Source organism: Chelonoidis abingdonii, chromosome 19 (genome assembly GCF_003597395.2).
Source record: "Chelonoidis abingdonii isolate Lonesome George chromosome 19, CheloAbing_2.0, whole genome shotgun sequence".
In the NCBI taxonomy this organism is placed as follows: domain Eukaryota; kingdom Metazoa; phylum Chordata; order Testudines; family Testudinidae; genus Chelonoidis; species Chelonoidis abingdonii.
The window spans coordinates 40,697,018-40,717,487 of record NC_133787.1 but is presented as its reverse complement, the minus strand read 5'-3'; the positions used below and the strand labels follow the sequence as shown (position 1 = coordinate 40,717,487).

The following is a 20,470-nucleotide window of genomic DNA, read 5'->3' as shown; positions in this document are numbered from 1 at the left end:
TCTTTCCTGAGAGAGATACAAAAAAAACAAGGAACCCTGGTCCGCCGCAGGGGGCCCTTCTGCGACACTGGGGTTCCGCCAAGCCCACGGGCCTCCGCACCTTTCCACCAGTCCGTCTGGCTTCAGAGAGGCGGCTCTGTTGAGGCTACGGTTTCCACGCCCCCACCATCCTGCGAGAACCGTCGTCCCACCTGCGCTGTTCTTTCTTTCTTTCTACCAAACGCTATGACCAGTACCCCCTCTGGGGAGGGAAGGGCTGTGACCTATCTTGCTTCCTGCTTCCGCACAAGCATGGCCCTCGTCCACTGGCATCAAATCACGTTCCCTTGCCAGGCCCGGCTCACTGTCGCCCTCGGGAGTGTTCTGCTCTCGCTCAACGGTGTGACGACCTCTCTGTATGTAGACAGGGCTTTCCCTCGCCAGGCCCACACCGCTGCTTCGTTTCTTCCTGCCTCCGGGCTCGCGCTCGCGCTCTAGAAGTCCAGTGAGCACAGGAGCTGACTGCTTGTGCTGCCCCGCCTGGCCCAATGGAGCTGGGTTCTGGCCTTGCGTTTTTGCTCTCTGAATCAGTGCTTGTCCGACGAGGGACCGCTTGTGGTTTTGTCTGTTGTGTGTGAAGCGGAGGTTCATATGCAGACAGAGGGATGACTGTAGACGGCCAGGAGTTTGTGTGAAGCTGCTGCTTCTCCCGAGGTGTCCAAAACCCGGTACCTCTGTTGGGAAACATTACCTCTTAGAAGCGCAGAGAATCTGTTTGACACCCATTATAGGACTAACGACGTTTGGAGCCTGAGCTTTCGTGGATGAATCCCACATGTACATGCATGACGAGGGGCTATTCATCCCGAAGCTCATGCTCCCACGTCTGTTAGTCTATAAGATGCCACGGCTTCTCTTGCTGCTTTTACAGATCCAGACTACACTGGCTACTCCTTCGATACTGATACCCTTTTTTACTCTTCATTGACGTTGTGGGGGCCGCTGTGTCACTGGAGGCTGCGTGTTCTCTCCTTGCAGAAGCTATCGACTGTCACAAAAGCGCCTGAGGAGGTAAGGCAAGACTATGAGGAGGCGCTGGGCCTGACCAGCATGCCGTGGAAGTACTTTCTACATGCCATCAAATGTGAGTCTGGCTTCTCTCCCTTAGCCAGCCGTGCCAGGTCTTTCCTCACTGTTCCTTTAGGTCTTTCCTTTCCCCCTGTTGGAGTCAGGCCGCCCAGATACACATCCCAAGAGACCAGCCTGCCCTGTTGCAGAACAGGTGGCCTAAGCTGAGGTTCCCCTGCGTGCTATGCGCCTACTGGGAATGAACTGACTTGGAGAACTGGGCCTCAGACCCTGAACTTGTGGGATTATCCAAAGGGGGGGGCTTCCCTGGCTGTGAGGTTTGGCACTGTGTCTGTCTCTTAGGGGCGCTTCTCCTGGGGGTCTCTTTGCATTTGCCACCTGGGTGGTGGCTGGTGAAGGGTAGCTGGTGTTCATGCCCGGTGGGCTTTCTCCCATTGCTGGCCCTAACGGGAGGGTGCGTTAGGGCTCTTCCTACTCTGCCGTTGGCGGCTCGCTTCCCTGTGTCTTGGGCTGCCCTGACAGCTATGAGGCCTCACAGTGACGTGCGAAGGAGAGCATACAGGGCGAGTGCATGCAGCTTGGATCCGGGCGGAGAAGCTGAAGGTTATCTACGCACAAAGACAAACAGCAAGAAGAAGCTGTCAAGAGTCTCCAATGCAGCAAGGGGTCGTGTTGGCGTCTCGCTGCAACCCCTAAACATGCTTCATTGCCTGTTACTGAATGGGGGAGGCCAGCCGCGGCCTGGGTGCCCCCGTGTTCTCTGGGAGTGACTCTGCAGTGGGTTTCAACAGCACTTCTCCCTCTTGCATGTGTATTTTTGAGTGCGCGTTGGGGTCTCCTGCTGGGGCTGGCAAGGCCGCACTGCGGGCTTTGCCCTTTTGGCTGGCGGCCCGTCCTCACTTCCCCCTTGCGACCTGACTTGGCTGGCCTCGCATACACTTGCCCCTCTCCCAGGACGACAGTGACAGCGAGTGGCTGGAGCATCCGAGATAGAGAAGCTGCACGGAGCGTTGATGGGTAGAGTCGGGGGCTGGGAAACGGCATTGCCTGCCACGGTCAATCTCTCTCTTGATGAGAAACGCCACTTTTATGGGGACTGTGTTGAGGATCACCCCCAGCCTGCGGCGCAGGGACACGAGATTGAGCGCCTGCCCTGCTGGTGGAAGAAGGGTGGCTATCTGCAATCTGGAAGCTGGCAATCCAGCAGCTACCGATCCGTCGCGCGTACCACGTTTGGAGTGGGAAGTCGGACTGTGGGGGGATGGAGTCTTTTGATGCAAGTTTGCAGGGCATTAACCGCATCCTGCTAAGAAGACCGTGGGGACTCTGGGGACATGCAGCAGGGCCGCTTTAGGAAGCGCAGGGCCCGATTCGAACGTTTTCGACGGGGCACCCGGCGGATGACTAAAAAAAAACAACAAACCACGAAAAAACATTGTGGGCTTGCACTCACTGGGCGGTGCTCCTAGTTTTTGGCGCAGGTCTTCCTTGCTCTGAGTTTTTTTTTTTTGTTTGGGGGGTTGGGATTGGGCATTGAAGGACCTGCCGCCGAAGTGTGCTGAACCCGGAGCAGTGAGGAACCGCCGGCGAGACCCAGAGAACGCTGCCAGGTGAGTTAAAATTAAGGAAGCCTCTAGCCAGGAAGGGCTTTTTCAACCATTGCCCACCCCCCCAGTGGCTCTGCCACTGGCCATGGGGCCCTTTTAGGCGCGGGGCCGATTTGGGGGATTTGGTGGAATGGCCCTAAAGCCGGCCCTCGTGCAGGACAATTGTGGTGGCTTTTGCACAATGGGTTCCCTAACTGCTGGAGGGGCGATAGATGGACGCATATTCCTTATTCTGGCACACCTCACCTAGCATCCAAGTACATAATCGGACGGTATTTCTTTATGGTTCTTCCAGGTGTTTTGTGATTCACCGTGGTTTTCATTGACATTTACACAGGCTGGCCTGGAAGGTGCCTGATGGCCCGCACTTTGGAACAGTGGCCTGTTCAGGAACTGCAGGCCCGGACTTTTCCCAGAACTGGAAGTCACAGCAGGGGATGTCGAATACCCTATGTGTTGGGACCCGCTTACCATTATGCCTTGGCTCTGAACCTATACCGGGGAGCTTGACAGGCAACACGACCAGTTCAACTCAGGCGAGCCAGTGCCGATATGACTGTGGGAGCTGTGCTTTTGGGCATTTAAAAGGTGCATGGCATTCTCTTTATGGAAAGCTCAGACTTGGGGAAAGCAGCATCCTGCGGTTATGATCCCCATGCTGTACCCTCCTAATGTTTTGAAGGAGGGTGCACATTTCAGTCGGCATGAACCTCTGAGGTTCACGCTGGGGCTGAAATTTGCACAGCCCAAGAGAAGCGGGCTACTTAAGAGGCCACCACAGGGCGTTCCAAGGATTAGGCTGCCCTGAGGAGGAATTGAGGCTGAAAGCCAACAGTAATGTCTGGTGCCTTGCCAGGAGTGGAAGTGCAGTTTGGTTCAACGATTTGCAGTCGCCTGTTTTTTTCCTGGGCTCGGTATCTACACTTATCTGCAATTAAGAAAACTGTTTTGCACAGTCACGACTTTATTGAAGAAATAACTAAAGGGCGGGGGGTGGGTGACTTTGGTGACTGTACAGTAAGTTTTGAATATGTCCTGTCTGGGTGGCTGCTGCAATGACTGCTGCACTTCAGATACACTGCTGCACTGGTTTATGGGGGTTCGAGTGCGAGGGTAAGGGTCGTCGTTCTCAGGGCTGTAGAGTGAACGTTCAGGTGTTGGCGGCACTTGCTGGTGGTAATCACCTGGCTGGCTAGAGAAGGGGGTGCGTGACCTTGGGGGCCACACGGGAAGAGCTTGGGCTGGGGGCGCACAGTAGTGGCTCTGCGTGCATGGGCTACGGATTGACTGGATACAGTCATTTGGCTTGCCAGGAGCTTATCAGCTGCTTCGTGCTTTTTCTTCTTAGTATTGCCTTTCTCTTGCTTTCTCTTTCCCTCGTAACGATTGCAGCGCTGGTGATGCAGCACTGCTCATCAAGTGTGGCCACCAAAAGCACTTTTATTGGCCTCCAGGGTATTAAGAGGTATCCCAGAATTCCTTTCCACAACAAACCGGAAGAATGGCTGAACTACGAGCTCTCCGGACCTACTTATTTAAAAAACAAACACAGCCGCTCTTTGCTCCAGCAAGCCAGGGGAGGCAGGGTAATTGCTTTGGAATGTTCACAGCTGTTTGCTTGAGGAGAAAGGGGAGGGGGAGTCCGTGTTAAGCAGCTGCTTATGTGGTCTGAAGGCTATTTAGGAGTGCATAATTTGCATTTAGTGAATAAGTGAGGTGGGGGAAGGGTCAAAACTTTTCAAATGATTGAAGGTTGGTGCTGTGTATCTTCCAGTCCTTAGAACTTGCAAGGCAGGGAGCTGAGAACAGTGTCAGCTCCAAAAATCCACTCTCTGTCTCCTCCACGCTCCCTGTCACACTCCACCCCACCCCCGTTTTGAAAACACATTGCAGCCACTTGAACGCTGGGATAGCTGCCCACAATGCACCACCCCCAAAGCACTGCAAATGCAGCCACACTGCAGCACTGGTAGCTGTCAGTGTGGCCACACTGCAGCGCTGTCCCTACACAGCTGTAACTCCCATCACTGCACATGTCCAAGTGTAGCCATACCCTAAGTCTCCTGCAATCAGCACCTGGGCAGGGAGGAGGAGAAGAGCAGCGCCAGTGTGCTCAGTGGAGGCAGCAGAGCCGAGGTGAGCTGCGGCGGGCTACCCAGGCAGGGTTAGCTGTGGGGGAGAGCAGGGAAGTCTCCCTAGGCAGGGTTAGCTGCTGGGGGGAGAGGGGTTAGCTGTCACAGTGGGGGGGGTAGCTGCTGCTGGGGGGGCTCCCCAGGTGAGGGGCTGAGTTAGCTGCTGTGGGGTGGGGCAGGATTAGCTGGGGGAGGGGGTGCAAGGTTGAAGTTTTGCCTAGGGCACGAAACTTTCTTGCACTGACCCTGTCGCTTTCTGGAGAAGAGGTCACTCAGCCATGGTTTTTCCTTGGCAGATCCCTTGTAGGGGCTGAGGTGGGGGTGAGGAAAGTTACCTGCCTCCTTGCTGACACAGAGAATCCTGGGCTTTGCACTCCTGTTTCTAAAGTGGCATTGTTACCTCATTGCCATCTGCCTTGATCCAAGAGCCCCCTCAAATGGACCGTGCTATCCCCATCTTTGGCATTTGCCCCCTAGAATGCATACATCCATTCACACTCAGGCCTGGAGCTTTAATAACCATGTCGAGTTAATGGACACCACAGTGCCTTACCTTTCCTTTTTCCATAGCTAGACCTGCCCCGCCTTTCAGTGGGTGAGGCTTGCTTGGTCCCATGTGACTGTCTGTACACCCCAGCTTTCCAGAGTAGGTAGACAGTTCCATTCTTAAACCCTAAAACTTTTTGGAATAGTGCATTGTCTGGGTGAGATTTCTTGCCCCCGGCACATCACAGGAACAAATAGATGCTTATCCAGGGCTGCTTTAAGTTATAGGTTCTGCAGGCCAACGCCTAGGGTCCCAGCTCCTCTAATCATGTGGTAATTTCAGCTTTAACAAAAAAACCCAACACACCACGCTTGCCCTCATGGGGGTGAAGAAAAGCTCTGTGTAACTGATGCAGGGATAGTTCTTTGAGCCTGCAGACAGCCACTGGTTCAGATGGGTGAACTGCCTCATGAATCTCAATGAAGCAGGAACACCACAGATCCATCGTTCTCCTGGGGGTTCTGCCAAGCCCCCTCCCCTCCAACACAGATCCGTGTGTGGCAGGAAAAGCAGAGAGTCTCCTGTTCAGGGATCAGGTGGTCTCCCTGGCTGCCAGCTTCCAGGGGTGCTGCACCACTGCACTGCTTGGGGTTTTTCTTTGTTTGCTTGTGGCAGGAGGACAGGGAGCAATGTTTCCCATCTGGAAAGGCAAAATTACATCTGCATCTCGTACCCCGGACAAAACATCTTCCACAGAGAAAAACCCAAATATAAAAATCTAAAAGCATAAAAGCCTTTATTGCTATTTACAGTATAAAGGTTACACTTGCCCTTAGGTTACATTTTCATTGTAATGTACAATACTATACAGTTAACATGCAACTCAAGGGACAATAAGTTGTCTATGCATCTATATTTATAGAGTACACACAAAGCTTTAACGTGATTGTAAAATACACAAACTCCCCTGCTTTTCACCACTTGGGTTATTTGGATTTGGTAACCTGGAAGTTCCAAAAGCTTGAGATTAAAAACATCAAAAAAGGAAGAATTGTATGAATAGTTAACTACAAAGAATACAAAAACAGAATTGACTGCATGTTGTTTTAGTTTTTTCATGGGAGTGTTAAAGTCTGTGCCTTGATTATATCGTATCAAACAGCATAGAGTTTGCACAGGTTTAAAAAAAGTTTACTTGTAGTGGTTCGGTGCAATTTATTATTCAGGTGACCTGGGGCAGTTATACAGGGTTCTTGTCTTTAGGACCTGGGGCTTGTAATGCTCTATTTACTCAAATTGTAAACTTAACACTGATACACTGTAGTGAGATCCCCTACACTGGCTGATCCCAGACAGGCAGATATGTTAAAAGGAAAATGGAGCACCACAAACATTGATGTGCCAATGGGATTTTATTTTTTTAATTTTCTTCGGCAGAGAAAAGATGTCACTGCAAATTATTTTTAAAACCAGGTAGAACTAGCCCTGTAGTTCCCCCAAATTCTAGAACATGAAAGTGCAATCAATGTTTTGATGTACTGTGTTGCAGGCCAGGATGCTGTGAGATCAGCAGCAGAAACAGAATTAACTCATGTAGCAAAATCCTGGCAGCATAAAGGCAAAAGGCAGAGGTGGGCTGGCTGTAGAGAACAGTTACTTAGCATTACAGCAACCGTGGTGCTTCAAGATGCTCTGTCCATGTGGATCCCACAAAGCACATGCACACCAGGAGTGGGATCCACAGCCGAAGACTTGAACATTTGCTTTTACTAGTTTCACATCCATTTTCTTTATTGCTTAATATCTAATGTGAAGAGGCTACTGGCCTCCTTTTAAAGAAAAGTATAGCCTGGTTTCTACATGCAAGCAGTGCTTAATTTCTGCCAGGGCTGAGCCCCTGGCACCTTTGGGCTTGGCGTGTCAGTTAAGAAAGTACAAAAATTGCTTGAAACCTGGCACCTCTTTCATTACAAATGAAGCCCTGCATGCCATGTCTGCTTTCAGTTGTGGGAATTAGCCACAGGGACAGAAATGTTGTATTGAGGAAAGCACAAGAATCTCCAAAGATTTTGCAGAGTATTAACTCTGAGAGTTGATCCCACAGATGGTGTCTGAAGACGAGTTGGTAGAAGGAATTGACTGACTAGAGGGGACCAATAGCTTTTAAAATCTACACAGCTTGTGTAAGGTTTCGTAAACACCATTCACTAGTTTAATTACGCACCACCATATGGTCATCCAGGCTGACAGGCCCATATTTAAGACACTTGCCTGCTCTTATTCCGGATAGAAAAGACAAGCTCAGCATAAATATTCTCCTCTCTTCTCTCTGGTTTCCAAGGATAATATGGGATGCTTCTCAGTGGCGTATCTTCCACATGGAATGCTGTAACAACTCTCCAGCTGCGGAGCCGGAGCACCACATGGGCCATTTTCTAGCTTTCCAACATACCACCTCAAAAATCCAGAGGTTTGCATAGATGTGGGAGAGAGTGAGAGTAGAGTCTCTTGCAGACATTCCGGGACCCTTTTCCCTACTTACAGGGAAAAGATAGGGCAAGCTCCCAGGAGTTTGAACATTTCCCCATATCTCTACACAGGCTCTGGGAAGAGGGGAGCCTGCTGCCACCAGAAACAAATGAGGCCAGGTGAGGCATAGTGTACGTACTGCAGATAAATCTGGTACCTCAACACTTCTGGGGAGGAGCTGGGACACAGTGGGGGCTTCAGCATCAGAAATTCAGTCTGCAGAACAGGCTTTTAATACCAAGTTAAAACATTAAAAACCTTAAAAGCTAAGAGGACCTGAGCTTCCAGAGTAAGCGATGGCTCATGGCGTTCCAAAAGGGCATGCAGCATTCTGTAACAGGGCAGATATTTGGCATGAAAGAAAGACAGCCCTGGGGAGACCTAGGCAGAGTGCAAACTGGCAAGTTCCCCCAAGTACCTCTGATCTGCAACAGACCTGAGCCTCCATTCAGTGGACACTGACGCTCATGCAAATGAGAAGATGGGTCAGGTTTGGACACAGGTTCTCTGGGAACGAGACTGAGATCTCAGGGGCTTCACTGGTGAAGCAAGTCAGGATCGAATTCAGGCTTTGTGGCAAAAGGCTCAAACGTGATTGCTTACACAGGACAGAATGTCATTCCTAACCCAGTGAAGCCTAGGAAGGAACCTGCATCTGTTGGGAGACAGGCTCATGCTGCCAGCCTGAAACTTTCTGCACATGAACTATACTGTGTCTGATGCAAAGGGGAAGGCAGACCATACTCCGTGCACAAGGGGTGCCAGCTCAGCTTGCAGTGGTTGGTCATGACAAGGCAGTACTAAGCACTCCTCCACCTCCCAGAGAAATCCAAATCCAATCAAAATGAGTGAAAACCTCCTGTTAAGCCAAACCTCCACCACATGCAATTCAATTTGGCGTCTATTCTTGACATTTCAGTTGCCACCTCAACCAGAGCTTTGCTAGTGACAGGCGATTTGGGAAGAGTTCACCCCACTGACAGCAAGGCATTTACACTGAAGTTTGTCAGTACTGCTCGTGATCTGTACAAATCAGGGGCCACCACTGGAGCTTAAAATAGCAACCACTCAACCTTAAGTGTCAGAGCAAAATAAAAAAAGCAGAGAAAGTGCTTAAGTCTACAAGTTCTTCCCTGAAATCCTCAGAGATATCTAACCTCTTGAAACCAGCCAGGGCACAACAAAATTTGCATAGCAGCTTATTAGGTAGTTTGCAGAACAAAGGAATAATATGGGGGGGGGGGGTGACTGTCCCATTTTATGTGATATACTGACACTACTCACACTTTCCAGTACAACAGGTGTGAATATTCCCCTGCTGATGGACCCCACATTTACCCTCGTAAATGGTTCCTAGCAAGCCATGTTTTCCTGGGAGAAGACAGGACCTTGTCCAGAATTCTAATTTATGTCAACTTGTGATTTTTGGTAAGAGACCAAACTGGCCTAGCCTCTAACTTGTAAAAATATTCCAGATGCTTCACAGCCACCAATGTGGTGAAGCTGCAAATTAAACAAAACACAGACATTTAGATAAGAAAATAGTCCAAAATGGTAACAGCTTAATCACCCTCTGGCATTAGGAGTATTTCTTTATGGGTTGTCTAAGAACTGAGACTTAGAACTAGTCTACTGTCCCTGGAGTAGATTTTTCACCACGCAGACTCGTGCTTTCCAGCACTCACCATACTGATGGGACAACCATACTAGAGCTAAAACATCCACTTTAAGAGCAGCTAAAATAGACTGAAGAGCTTAACAGCCTTGCATTGGAATGACAACTCCTCCAATTGGTCCACAGACCAGATAACAGTCTGTTGGGTGAACACAAACCTATCCAAATCAGTACTGTGCTGGAACTCACACTTTATATTAACCTTATATTCACTTCATAAACCCCAATCAGCTAAGACACTATTTTAAGTATGTTATAACCTGGTGCGATTTGTTGTTTAAACAAACACGTTTCAATTGATTGGCCTTTGCTGGTTGCTAAAACAGTGTTTGGAAGTGAGCTGCTAGGCATCAGGCATAGGCCACATGGTTGTGAGGGGCCTGTGAAGAACACTTCCACCCTAGGGTTTCAGCAGGCTGCTGTGCTGGCAGGACAATCTGGGCAAAATCAGCTTTGCTTCATACCTCACAAAGGAAGCGTGCCCTCCAGGATCACTTCTTCACATGCTGCGAGCCTGTTCTGGGGAAGGCCATGCTCAAGGCAGCACGCTCTTAGGTTCACCTCCAAAAGCTTTGTACTGTGAACTCTCACCTTAAGTCTAGTTACATCAAGCTGTCGATCTGCGCTGCTAAGGAGATGGGCTACCGTACTGGTCTGCAGATAGCATAAGCATCCCACGGCTCTAGCCAGTCTCGGAAAGCTCTGAGCACTGGTAACTTGCGAAGCTGAATCCCAGGAGTTAATCCTGAGCAACCTACACTGGGAATCAAACACTCTCAACAGCAGGTGCTACAGTTGTTCCAAGGAAGCAAGCAGAGCCTCAAAGAACTGTCCAAGCCACCTGCTGTGTGTGTGCAGTGGGCTCCTGGAGTCCCTGTCCCCCATCTCTAGGTGTCCCAGGCACAGCTCTTCCCAAGCATGAGAGAGAGACCAGGAATCTAGGAAGAGAGCTGGAGGGTACAGGCCCTGCTGAAGGTCTGGGTTATGCAGTGAAATCCGTTTCTCAGAGTTCTGAGCCAGGCTGCATTGCCGGGCGCCTTGAATCCTTTCGGGAAGAGGTCAGTGATGTGCTGGGAGGGGGCTTCCGAAAGCCTTGTGTTCAAATTTTGCCACCAGAGTGAAGGAAGCACTGCAATTTCCCCGACTCTGGTGGATGAGCTGCCTCCCCTCGGGCCTGCAGATGCATCAGAATACTTTCTTTAGGAATGGGACAGGCTGTGCCAACAAGCATTGCAACCATGCACACAGCTCTGCGTGGCTGGAAAGCTGGTCCCTCTCACCGACAGAAGTAGGTCCAATAAAATATACCATCTCCCCCACCTTGTCTCCTAGGTATTTCAAAGTCATTCACAGGCCCCCGTCACCCATCTCTCTGCAGCACACACACACCTGGGCACATGGGCTTGGCACAGGCAGAGGGAGACAGGCAGCCCAGCACTAGGAAAGGAGAGGGTGCTGCTAGTGTCTCAGAAGGAAGTTGCCAGGCCCAGAGGCTGCGTGCATCACTATATGGGCATCAGCTGCTTTACACATTCCAGCTCATCTCAGAACACGCAACCAGCTGGCCTTTCTGTGCCTCCGATCCAGCCATGTGGCATTTGTCCTGTCACATCTGACCATCGAGGGGCTCGATAAGAAGCATCAGCGAAAAGCACCAAGTGCTCTGTATTTAGGATGTTTCCAGGTGCCCAAAGCAAGTCAGAAAAGTGACCGAACTCTCTCTATCCATCCCACTCGGCAAGGGGGATCTAAACCCACTGGCTAGTGAGGACAGGCCTCTTCCTTACCAAGGATCCCTGGGAAAGTGGCTTTGTGGCAACAGAGGGAGCTGGGTCAGCTTGGAATGAGCTGAGGGCGGGGGCTCATGGAACACTCTTCCATAGTGACCAGCGCTGAACTCCCAGTCTCCTCATCTCCATCTCCAGTAATGCACCAACCCGCCTTACACCAAAGGCACATTTGGTAAGCAATAAAAATGGCATCATATGGATTGGTTATAGTTCCGACCCTAACCTCCCCACTCACAGTCCCATGCCAATGGCTCTTCTTGCAACAGATGAGTGCTGGATGCTCGGCTTTATGTTGCGTCTTCAGGATGACAATCGAATCCCAGGAGTGTCAGGAAGAAGAGTCTCAAATTGCCAGCAGCCAGGAAGTGGCTGGAAACTGAGAATGTGAGAACCACATCTCCCTTGATCTCAGTATTCAGCTACCAGCAGCAGCCTGGCCTCAGCATTTTCTAGGCATGTGGCGCAGTTATTCCAGGGGACTGTGGAGAGGCTGGAGTTTCTGGCTATGGCTTTGAGGAGGGCAGGAACTTCCTTCCACACCATCATGGTTCTGGCATGAATCAGTCTTTGTCAAGGCACTGGTACTGCAGAAGGACACCACAAACTAGGGTCTTTTGTGCTTTTTTGCTGCTGGGACAGTAGATGTGTAGTTCAGGGCTGTTGGGACCTTTCACCTCTTACACAAGCAGTCCCATACGGGTGACTTTGGCTGACAAGAAAGTGTGCAACATAAAAACAATGGGTTTCGGACAAGAGTGCAGGTCCAGAGTCTGGAGAGAAAGCACAAGAGATGCTGTCAGTCCCACAGTACAGGGCTCTACTTGGAGCAGAAGTGTCAGTGTACAGATTGCAAACAGATCACCCCAAGACAGGGTTTTCAGCTCCCACTCTACCACAGAGCCCAATGGTTACAAAGAGCTTCTCACACAGCAGGGAAGAGCAGATCCTGAGCTGGGCTTTCCCCCTGGGAACCGCCAATCCCACACTCCCAATTCCAAAGGTGATGGAAAAGCTGGGCCCAAAGCACCGAGGGCCTGTGATCACCATGAGGCCATACTGCTCAGTCTGGCTTCAACAAGCAACAGACTCTCAATCCACTTGCCCCTTCGGATCTGAGAGCGAGGTGTCTGCATGGTAATGATTAGGGATCAGCCACCAGCATGGTGTGGGAAGGACTGGCTCTCCTGGTATGTCTAAGCAGACAGGGATCCTTTGGCCCAATGGTACCCAGCTTGTGAGAGTGGAATCTCCCAGGGCAGGTGAGGGCCACAGGGGGTGGGATGGGAGAGAGAGGCTTTGAGCACCTGAAATTAACTCAAGTCACACAGTAGTTTGACAACAGACAAGCCCGAATCCTTCCCACTCCACAAAATACACATCACGGCACATCCCCAGCCCCATTCTCACCAGCTCCCCCTCAGGGCCACCAAAATCCAAGTAGAGGTTCCTGATGCCATCATCTGCAGACACTCTAAGCTTCTCAAAGGGGTAGAGGAACAGGGTGCGACTGGAGCCTGCCTCCTCCTTGGAGAGAGTGAATCCATTTTCATAATGGACTGTGAGCTTCACCTCCTGACCATTCAAAGTGCAGCCTGCACAGAAACAGAGCACAGAACCTCAGAAGCAGCCAGCCAGCTCAGAGAACATGCCCCCTAGACCCCCCACCCCCACTGCAAAGACAGAGCCTGCAACCGCTGCACTGGACCCTGTGTCTCAACATTAAGAATATAAGAACGGCCAGACTGGGTCAGACCAAATGTCCACCAAGCCCAGTATCCTGTCTTCCAACAGTGGCCAATGGCAGGTGCCCCAGAGGGAATGAACAAAACAGGGAATCATGAAGTGATCCATCCCCTGTCATCCATTCCCAGCTTCTGGCAAACAGAGGCTAGGGACACCATCCCTTCCCCTCCTGGCTAATAGCCATTGATGGACCTATCCTCCAGGAATTTATCTAGTTCTTTTTTGAACCCTTGTATAGTCTTGGCCTTCACAACATCCTCTGACAAGGCGTTCCATAGGCTGACTGTATGTTGTGTGAAAAAAAACTTCCTTTTATTTTAAACCTGCTACCTATTAATTTCATTTGGTGACCCCTAGTTCTTGTGTTATGAGGAAGACTAAGTGACACTTCCTTATCTACTTTCTCCACACCAGTCTGATTTTATAGACCTCTATCATAGACTCAGACTCATAGGTCAGAAGGGACCAATATGATCACCTCCTGCACAAGGCAGGCCACAGAACCCTACCCATCCACTTTTATAACAACCCCTAACCCATGACTGAGTTATTGAAGTCCTCAAAATTGTGGTTTGAAGACCTCAAGCTGCAGAGAATCCACCAGCAAGCGACCCATGCCCCACGCTGCAGAGGAAGGCGAAAAACCTCCAGGGCCCCTGCCAATCCGCCCTGGAGGAAAATTCCTTCCCGACCCCAAATATGGCGATCAGCTAAACCCTGAGCATGTGGGCAAGACTCACCAGCCAGCACCCAAGAAAGAATTCTCTGCAGTAACTCAGTTCCCATCCCATCCAACATCCCCTCACAGACCATTGAGCAGACTTATCTGCCGATAATCCAAAATCAATTGCCCAAATTAAACTATCCCATCATAACATCCCCTCCATATACTTATCAAGCTTAGTCTTAAAGCCAGATAAGTCTTTTGCCCCCACTACTTCCCTCGGAAGGCTGTTCCAGAACTTCACTCCCCTAATGGTTAGAAACCTTCGTCTAATTTCAAGTCTAAACTTCCTAATATCCAGTTTGTACCCATTCGTCCTCGTGCCTACATTAGTACTAAACTTAAATAATTCCTCTCCCTCCCTAACGTTAATCCCCCTGATATATTTATATAGAGCAAGCATATCCCCCCGCAGCCTTCTTTTGGCCAGGCTAAACAAGCCAAGCTCTTTGAGTCTCCTTTCATAAGGCAGGTTTTCCATTCCTCGGATCATCCTAGTAGCCCGTCTCTGAACCTGTTCCAGTTTGAATTCATCCTTCTTAAACATGGGACACCAGAACTGCACACAATATTCCAGGTGGGGTCTCACCAGCGCCTTATATAACGGTACTAACACCTCCTTATCCTTGCTGGAAATACCTCGCCTGATGCATCCTAAAACCGCATTTGCTTTTTTAACGGCCATATCGCATTGGCGGCTCATAGACATCCTGCTATCAACCAATACCCCAAGGTCCTTCTCCTCCTCTGTTGCTTCCAACTGATGCGTCCCCAATGTATATCTAAAATTCTTATTATTAATCCCTAAGTGCATGACCTTGCACTTTTCACTATTATATTTCATCCTATTACTATTACTCCAGTTTACAAGGTGGTCCAGATCTTCCTGTATAGTATCCCGGTCCTTCTCCGTGTTAGCAATACCCCCCAGCTTTGTGTCATCCGCAAACTTTATTAGCACATTCCCGCTCTTTGTGCCAAGGTCAGTAATAAAAAGGTTAAATAAGATCGGTCCCAAAACCGATCCTTGAGGGACTCCACTAGTAACCTCCTTCCAGCCTGACAGTTCACCCTTCAGTACGACCCGCTGGAGTCTCCCCTTTAACCACTTCCTTATCCACCTTACAACTTTCATATTCATCCCCATCTTTTCCAATTTAACTAACAGTTCCCCATGCGGAACCGTGTCAAACGCCTTACTGAAATCGAGGTAAATTAGATCTACCGCATTTCCTTTGTCTAAGTAATCCGTCACCTTCTCAAAGAAGGAGATCAGGTTGGTTTGGCACGATCTACCTTTAGTAAATCCATGTTGCAATTCGTCCCAATTACCATTGACCTCAATGTCCTTAACTACTTTCTCCTTTAAAATTTTTTCCAAGACCTTACATACTACAGACGTCAAGCTAACAGGCCTATAATTACCCGGATCACTTTTATTCCCTTTCTTAAAAATAGGAACTACGTTAGCAATTCTCCAGTCGTACGGTACAACCCCCGAGTTTACCGATTGCTTAAAAATTCTCGCTAACGGGCTCGCAATTTCACGCGCCAGTTCCTTTAATATCCTCGGATGGAGATTGTCCGGGCCCTCCGATTTTGTCCCATTAAGCTGTTCAAGTTTGGCCTCTACCTCAGATGCGGTAATATCCACCTCCATATCCACATTCCCGTTTATCATCCCTCCATCATCCCTAAACTCCTCACTAGTCTTATTAAAGACTGAGGCAAAGTACTTATTTAGATATTGGGCCATGCCTAGGTTATCCTTAACCTCCATTCCATCCTCAGTGTATAGCGGCCCCACTTCTTCTTTCTTTGTTTTCTTCTTATTTATGTGGCTGTAGAACCTTTTACTATTGGTTTTGATTCCCTTTGCAAGGTCCAGTTCTATGTGGCTTTTAGCCTTCCTCACTTTATCCCTACATGTTCTATCCCCCCTGCCCAGCTTGTCTTTTTTCCAAGCTGAAAAGTCCCAGTCGTATTAATCTCTCCTCATATACCCCCAATCATCTTTGTTGCTCTTTTCTGAACTTTTTCCAATTCCAATACATCTTTTCTGAGATGCGGCAACCACATCTGCACACAGCATTCAAGATGTGGACGTACCATGGATTTATATATAGGAAATATGATATTTTCTGTCTTATCTATCTCCTTCTTAATGATTCCCAACATTCTGTTCGCTTTTTTGACTGTCGCTGCACATTGGGTGGATGATTTCAGAGAACTAGCCACAATGACTCCAAGATCTCGGTCTTGAGTGGTAACAGCTGATTTAGACCCCATCGTTTTATATGTATAGTTGGGATTATGTTTTCCAATGTGCATTACTTTGCATTTATCGACATTGAATTTCATTTGCCATTTTGTTGCCCAGTCACCTAGTTTTGACAGATCCTTTTGTAGCACTTCGGAATCTGCCTGGGACTTAACTATCTTGAGTAGCTTTGTAACATCTGCACATTTTGCCACCTGACTGTTCACCCCTTTTTCCAGATCATTTATGAAAATGTTGACTAGGACTGGGCCCAGTACAGACCTCTGGGGGACACCACTTTTTACCTCTCTCCATTCTGAAAACTGACCATTTATTCCTACTCTTTGTTTCCTGTCTTTTAGCCAGTTACCGATACATGAGAGGACCTTCCCTCTTATCCCATTACATCTTACTTTGCTTAAGAGCCTTTGGTGAGGGATCTTGTCTAAAGCTTTCTGAAAATCTAAGTACACTACATCCACTGGATCTCCTTTGTCCGCACGCTTGTTGACCCCCTCAAAGAATTCTAGTAGATAAGCGAGGCATGATTTCCCTTTACAAAAAACATGTTGACTCTTCCAACAAATTACATTCATCTATGTGTCTGATAATTTTGTTCTTTACTATAGTTTCAACCAGTTTGCCTGGTACTGAAGTCAGAGTTACTGGCCTGTAATTCCAGAGGTGACCCTGGCAGCCCCTTTTTAAAAACTGGCATCACATTAGCTATCCTTCAGTCATTTCATACAGAAGCTGATTGAAATGATAGGTTACCAACTACAGTTAGTTCTACAATTTCACATCTGAGCTACTTCAGAACTCTTGAGTGAATACTGTCTTGTTCTGGTGACTTATTACTGTTTAATTGATCAATTTGTTCCAAAAACTCCTCTAATGACACCTCAATCTGGGACAGTTCCTCAGATCTGTCACCTAAAAAGAATGGCTCAGGTTTGGGAATCTCCCTCACATCCTCAGCCAAGACGACTGATGCAAAGAATTCATTTAGTTTCTCCGCAATGGCCTTATCCTTGGAGTGCTCCTTCTGTGCTCACTGTGAGCACAAGGGCAGAGAAGGGGTCTACTTGCCCTTGGATGGGTGCAGGAGAGTGACCAAACTGACCTGAATGCGTGTAGTGAAGGTGAAGCATTTCCATGCTAATGCATCAGCTGTACCATTAATGCTACAGACTGGGTCAGCGTGAAATCAGGCTGCCCACGGATTGCAAGGGACACATCTGCTGCTCTGTGAATTCATACAGGAGCATTATTTGAGTCCATGCCATTGTGTACCTAGCACACAAAAGCATCAGCAACAGACACCAGGGTGTTTCCTGGTTCCTGGATGAGACTGGCAGTGCCCTTTGTGGAGCCAGGAAATTCACCATGCTGCTGACAGCCCAGAGAGCACACAAATGGAACCACTGCACAGAAAAAGGGAAGAGACTGGGGACTGTGCGGGATTCAGAGCAGACATCTCTGGGACAGGGATGGCGTCACCTGCTACTGCTAGAACCAAGGAGCAGAAACTGGCAGATGTTGCCGAGGGAAGAAATACCTCAGGAGAGCCAAAGCAGCAGCATAGTGAGGACACTAGCAGAGGAAGCATCTCAGAAAAGCAGAAAGCCTGGGATTTCAATCATGTAACTAGATGGGTACAGGATGACTAATATCCTGCTGGAGCCTGGGATGGTGCATCTGTCACAGCCACTCTGGCCGTATTCCAGGACAGCATGGGGTCAGCTCAACCTGTAACATCTTTGAGGCACCAGCATGACATAGGATCTGCGCCCAGGAAGAGCACGATTGCTCGGTTTGTGTCTTCACAGCTTGGCAGCAAGATGGGCGGGGAAGACAGGATGAACTAACTCACCAAGAATGTACAGGGCGGTGGCCTAGCCTGTCAGTCTAGGCCTGCCTTCTGCTCTCCAGTCCCTTTCCGAAACCCATCTCATCCAATACTTAAAGATGAAAAGAAAGCTCTCTGGGGTTTCTCTGCTCATTGTGGACAAAGATCTCACAGTAATGATCAGGGATCAGAGAGACCATTAGTCTGTTCTGGACTCTCCTATCAAGGGGAACCTGAGAAGGACAAGACTTAGGTTTGGGATGTATAAAGATGACCTAAAAGCATTTTTAAAAGTTGTTTTTCTACTTGTCTTTTACTGTTTGTCATGCTATAGTGGCTATTCAATCTTTCCTGGAGGACTCAGGATAGAATGTGAACCTTTTTCAGGCCTTATGTTAGAGCGGGACCTGAATCTTCACAAAATGCTTCTCTCTCAACTATTTTTAGGTCTTTGAGTTAATAAAACTGTGCAACAGTTTCAATAAAAATCTATTCCCACCTCAACCAAAGTTTACTTGCATGGCATAGCAATCCTACCAGTCCTCCAGACATTCGAAGTCTCCCAGAAAACCAGGGTAGGTAAGACTTGAATTTCCAATGGGGAAAAACAAAGTAGATTCAATTCCCTGCCCCCCAACAGGCCTTTAAGAGATTAGAAAGCAGCCAAAAAGGGAAACGTCCATCACTCTCCCCTAGATTTTTACTTTTTGCCTAGATTGCCTGCCACATCTAAGGCTTGTGGAACTTGTTCACTCACTGAGAGCCACTCCCTATCAGCAGTCACGCATCAGGTCGTTTTTGAAAGACTTCAAGCAGTTGTGTGCAGTATCAGGGGACTTGCATTTGTCTATAACAGAGGACAAGGCAGGGTGTGTGTGTGGGGGGAAGAGTCTGAAATGTGTGACATCACTCAGGTGTTTCTGGTTCACCTGTGAAATACTACAAGGCCAGCCAAGCCTGCTCTCCCACCAAGTCTTCCCTTTGCTGCCAAGTCTAGCCTTGGTTTTCACCAGCCAGATTTCTATTGCTAAACCAATCAGCAGCACATTCTTGGGTTTTGTTTGGAGGAGTGTATATCATGCAACCAACACAAGACTATTAACTGCTCCTTAGCCTAACCTCAAAAGAAGCCCGTCACTTCTGGACCGTCTCAACGAGAGCAGCTTTCCCTAGCACACAGCCTATTTTTCAGATGCTCTGTTTTTGATGCCTAGTGACATCTGGAATCTTTCCGCTTGTGGCAGCAATTTTATTATCTCAACTGCTACCATACAGGGCTCTGGGGTGCCTGATACATCACAGAGCACCTACTGCCAACAAGACAGCTGCCATTACAGATGCTGAAGGACGAGGCATGCGGGGGAGCCGGCAGACTGCACGAGAGTATGGCCTTTAGGGAGAGGGCACCTGATGGAAAGAACTGGCTGAAGGGTCCCTTTGCACAAAATGCGCAGGACCATCATGCAGAGGGCTGTAGTAGTGCTTGTGGAAGGTGCTGGGTCCCAAGCCAATATTCTCCTTGCAGCAATTAAGCTGCTATTGCAGCAGGATGGAAGCTGGCCTGCCACCTCACATTAGCTTTTCCCAGTAAGATGATTGTGGCAAGCAAGAGGCTCAGAAATAACAATTAGAGCCTTCAAAAGGTGGAAGGACTTGCAGAATGGGTGCTATTCTCTTCTGAACACTAGAGGGAGCTTTTAAACCACAGGTAACAGACTGACCCAAACCTCTCAGCCTAGAACAGAGGTCAGCAACCTTTCAGAAGTGCTGTGCCGAGTCTTCATTTATTCACTCTAATTTAAGGTTTTGCGTGCCTAACATTTTTAGAAGGTCACTCTCTGTAAGTCTATAATATATAACTAAACTATTGTTGTATGTAAAGTAAATAAGGTTTTTAAAATGTTTAAGAAGCTTCATTTAAAATTGAATTAAAATGCAGAGCCTCCAGATCCATGGCCAAGACCCGAGCAGTGTGAGTGCCACTGAAAATCAGCTTGCATGACACCTTTGGCACGCACGCCATAGGTTGCCTACCCCTGGCCTAGAACTTCATTTTTGGCTGTTTCTATCTCTCTGCTGTTGAGCCCTCTCCCGCCCCCAAGCTGGAAGACTCCAGCTAGCAAGGCTGAGACTGGGTTTTCTAAGTGCACAGGGGCCACTTCACACTCCCACTGGCTGAAATGATTTCCATGCCCAGGGACGTACTGCCCAGCTCCTCTCTGTTCTCAAATGTACAGGCAGCCTCACGTGTTCAGAATGCAGGAACAAAGCTGGGTTTCCCAGCACTCAGCTCCAGCTGCATGTCAGAAGCATGTCTCAGCATCACAGATTCTGCCAATCACACTGTGGTCACGGCACCTCCAGATGTTAGTGATGCTGTCCTTACACTGGGGAGATGGACCAATGGCCAGAGTCCAGATGGATAAAACTTTCCACTCAGGCTTGTCTGCCTACCAAGAGAGCCACACACTCCACATAACTCAAGAAACCAGCACACACTTGGCAGTGCAGAGGCAATGAAGATATGTTGTGCACCACCTGGGGCTGAGATAATTGGCTTCCTTTTGATTAGGCTGCTCCACCAACCAGTTAGGCGTGAACTGTAT

General features: G+C 48.8%; 1 protein-coding gene across 4 annotated transcripts in view; it reads right to left on the bottom strand.

Moving 5' to 3' along the window:
• Positions 1-6,065: 6,065 nt before the first annotated feature.
• The window catches only part of SNTB2 (syntrophin beta 2), a 57,365-nt gene continuing 42,960 nt past the window's right edge, over positions 6,066-20,470 (bottom strand). For 2 of the 4 annotated variants that reach the window (XM_032771392.2, XM_032771395.2), the window contains exons 6-7: positions 12,696-12,880; positions 6,066-12,058 (exon numbers count right to left, since the gene is read on the bottom strand). In XM_032771392.2, coding sequence (XP_032627283.1) covers positions 11,966-12,058; positions 12,696-12,880 — 278 coding nt within the window. In that variant the 3' untranslated portion in view covers positions 6,066-11,965. Of the gene's footprint in view, positions 12,059-12,695; positions 12,881-18,556; positions 18,712-20,470 lie in introns of those variants that run through there. The other 2 variants (XM_032771393.2, XM_032771396.2) reach the window with 2 other exon arrangements.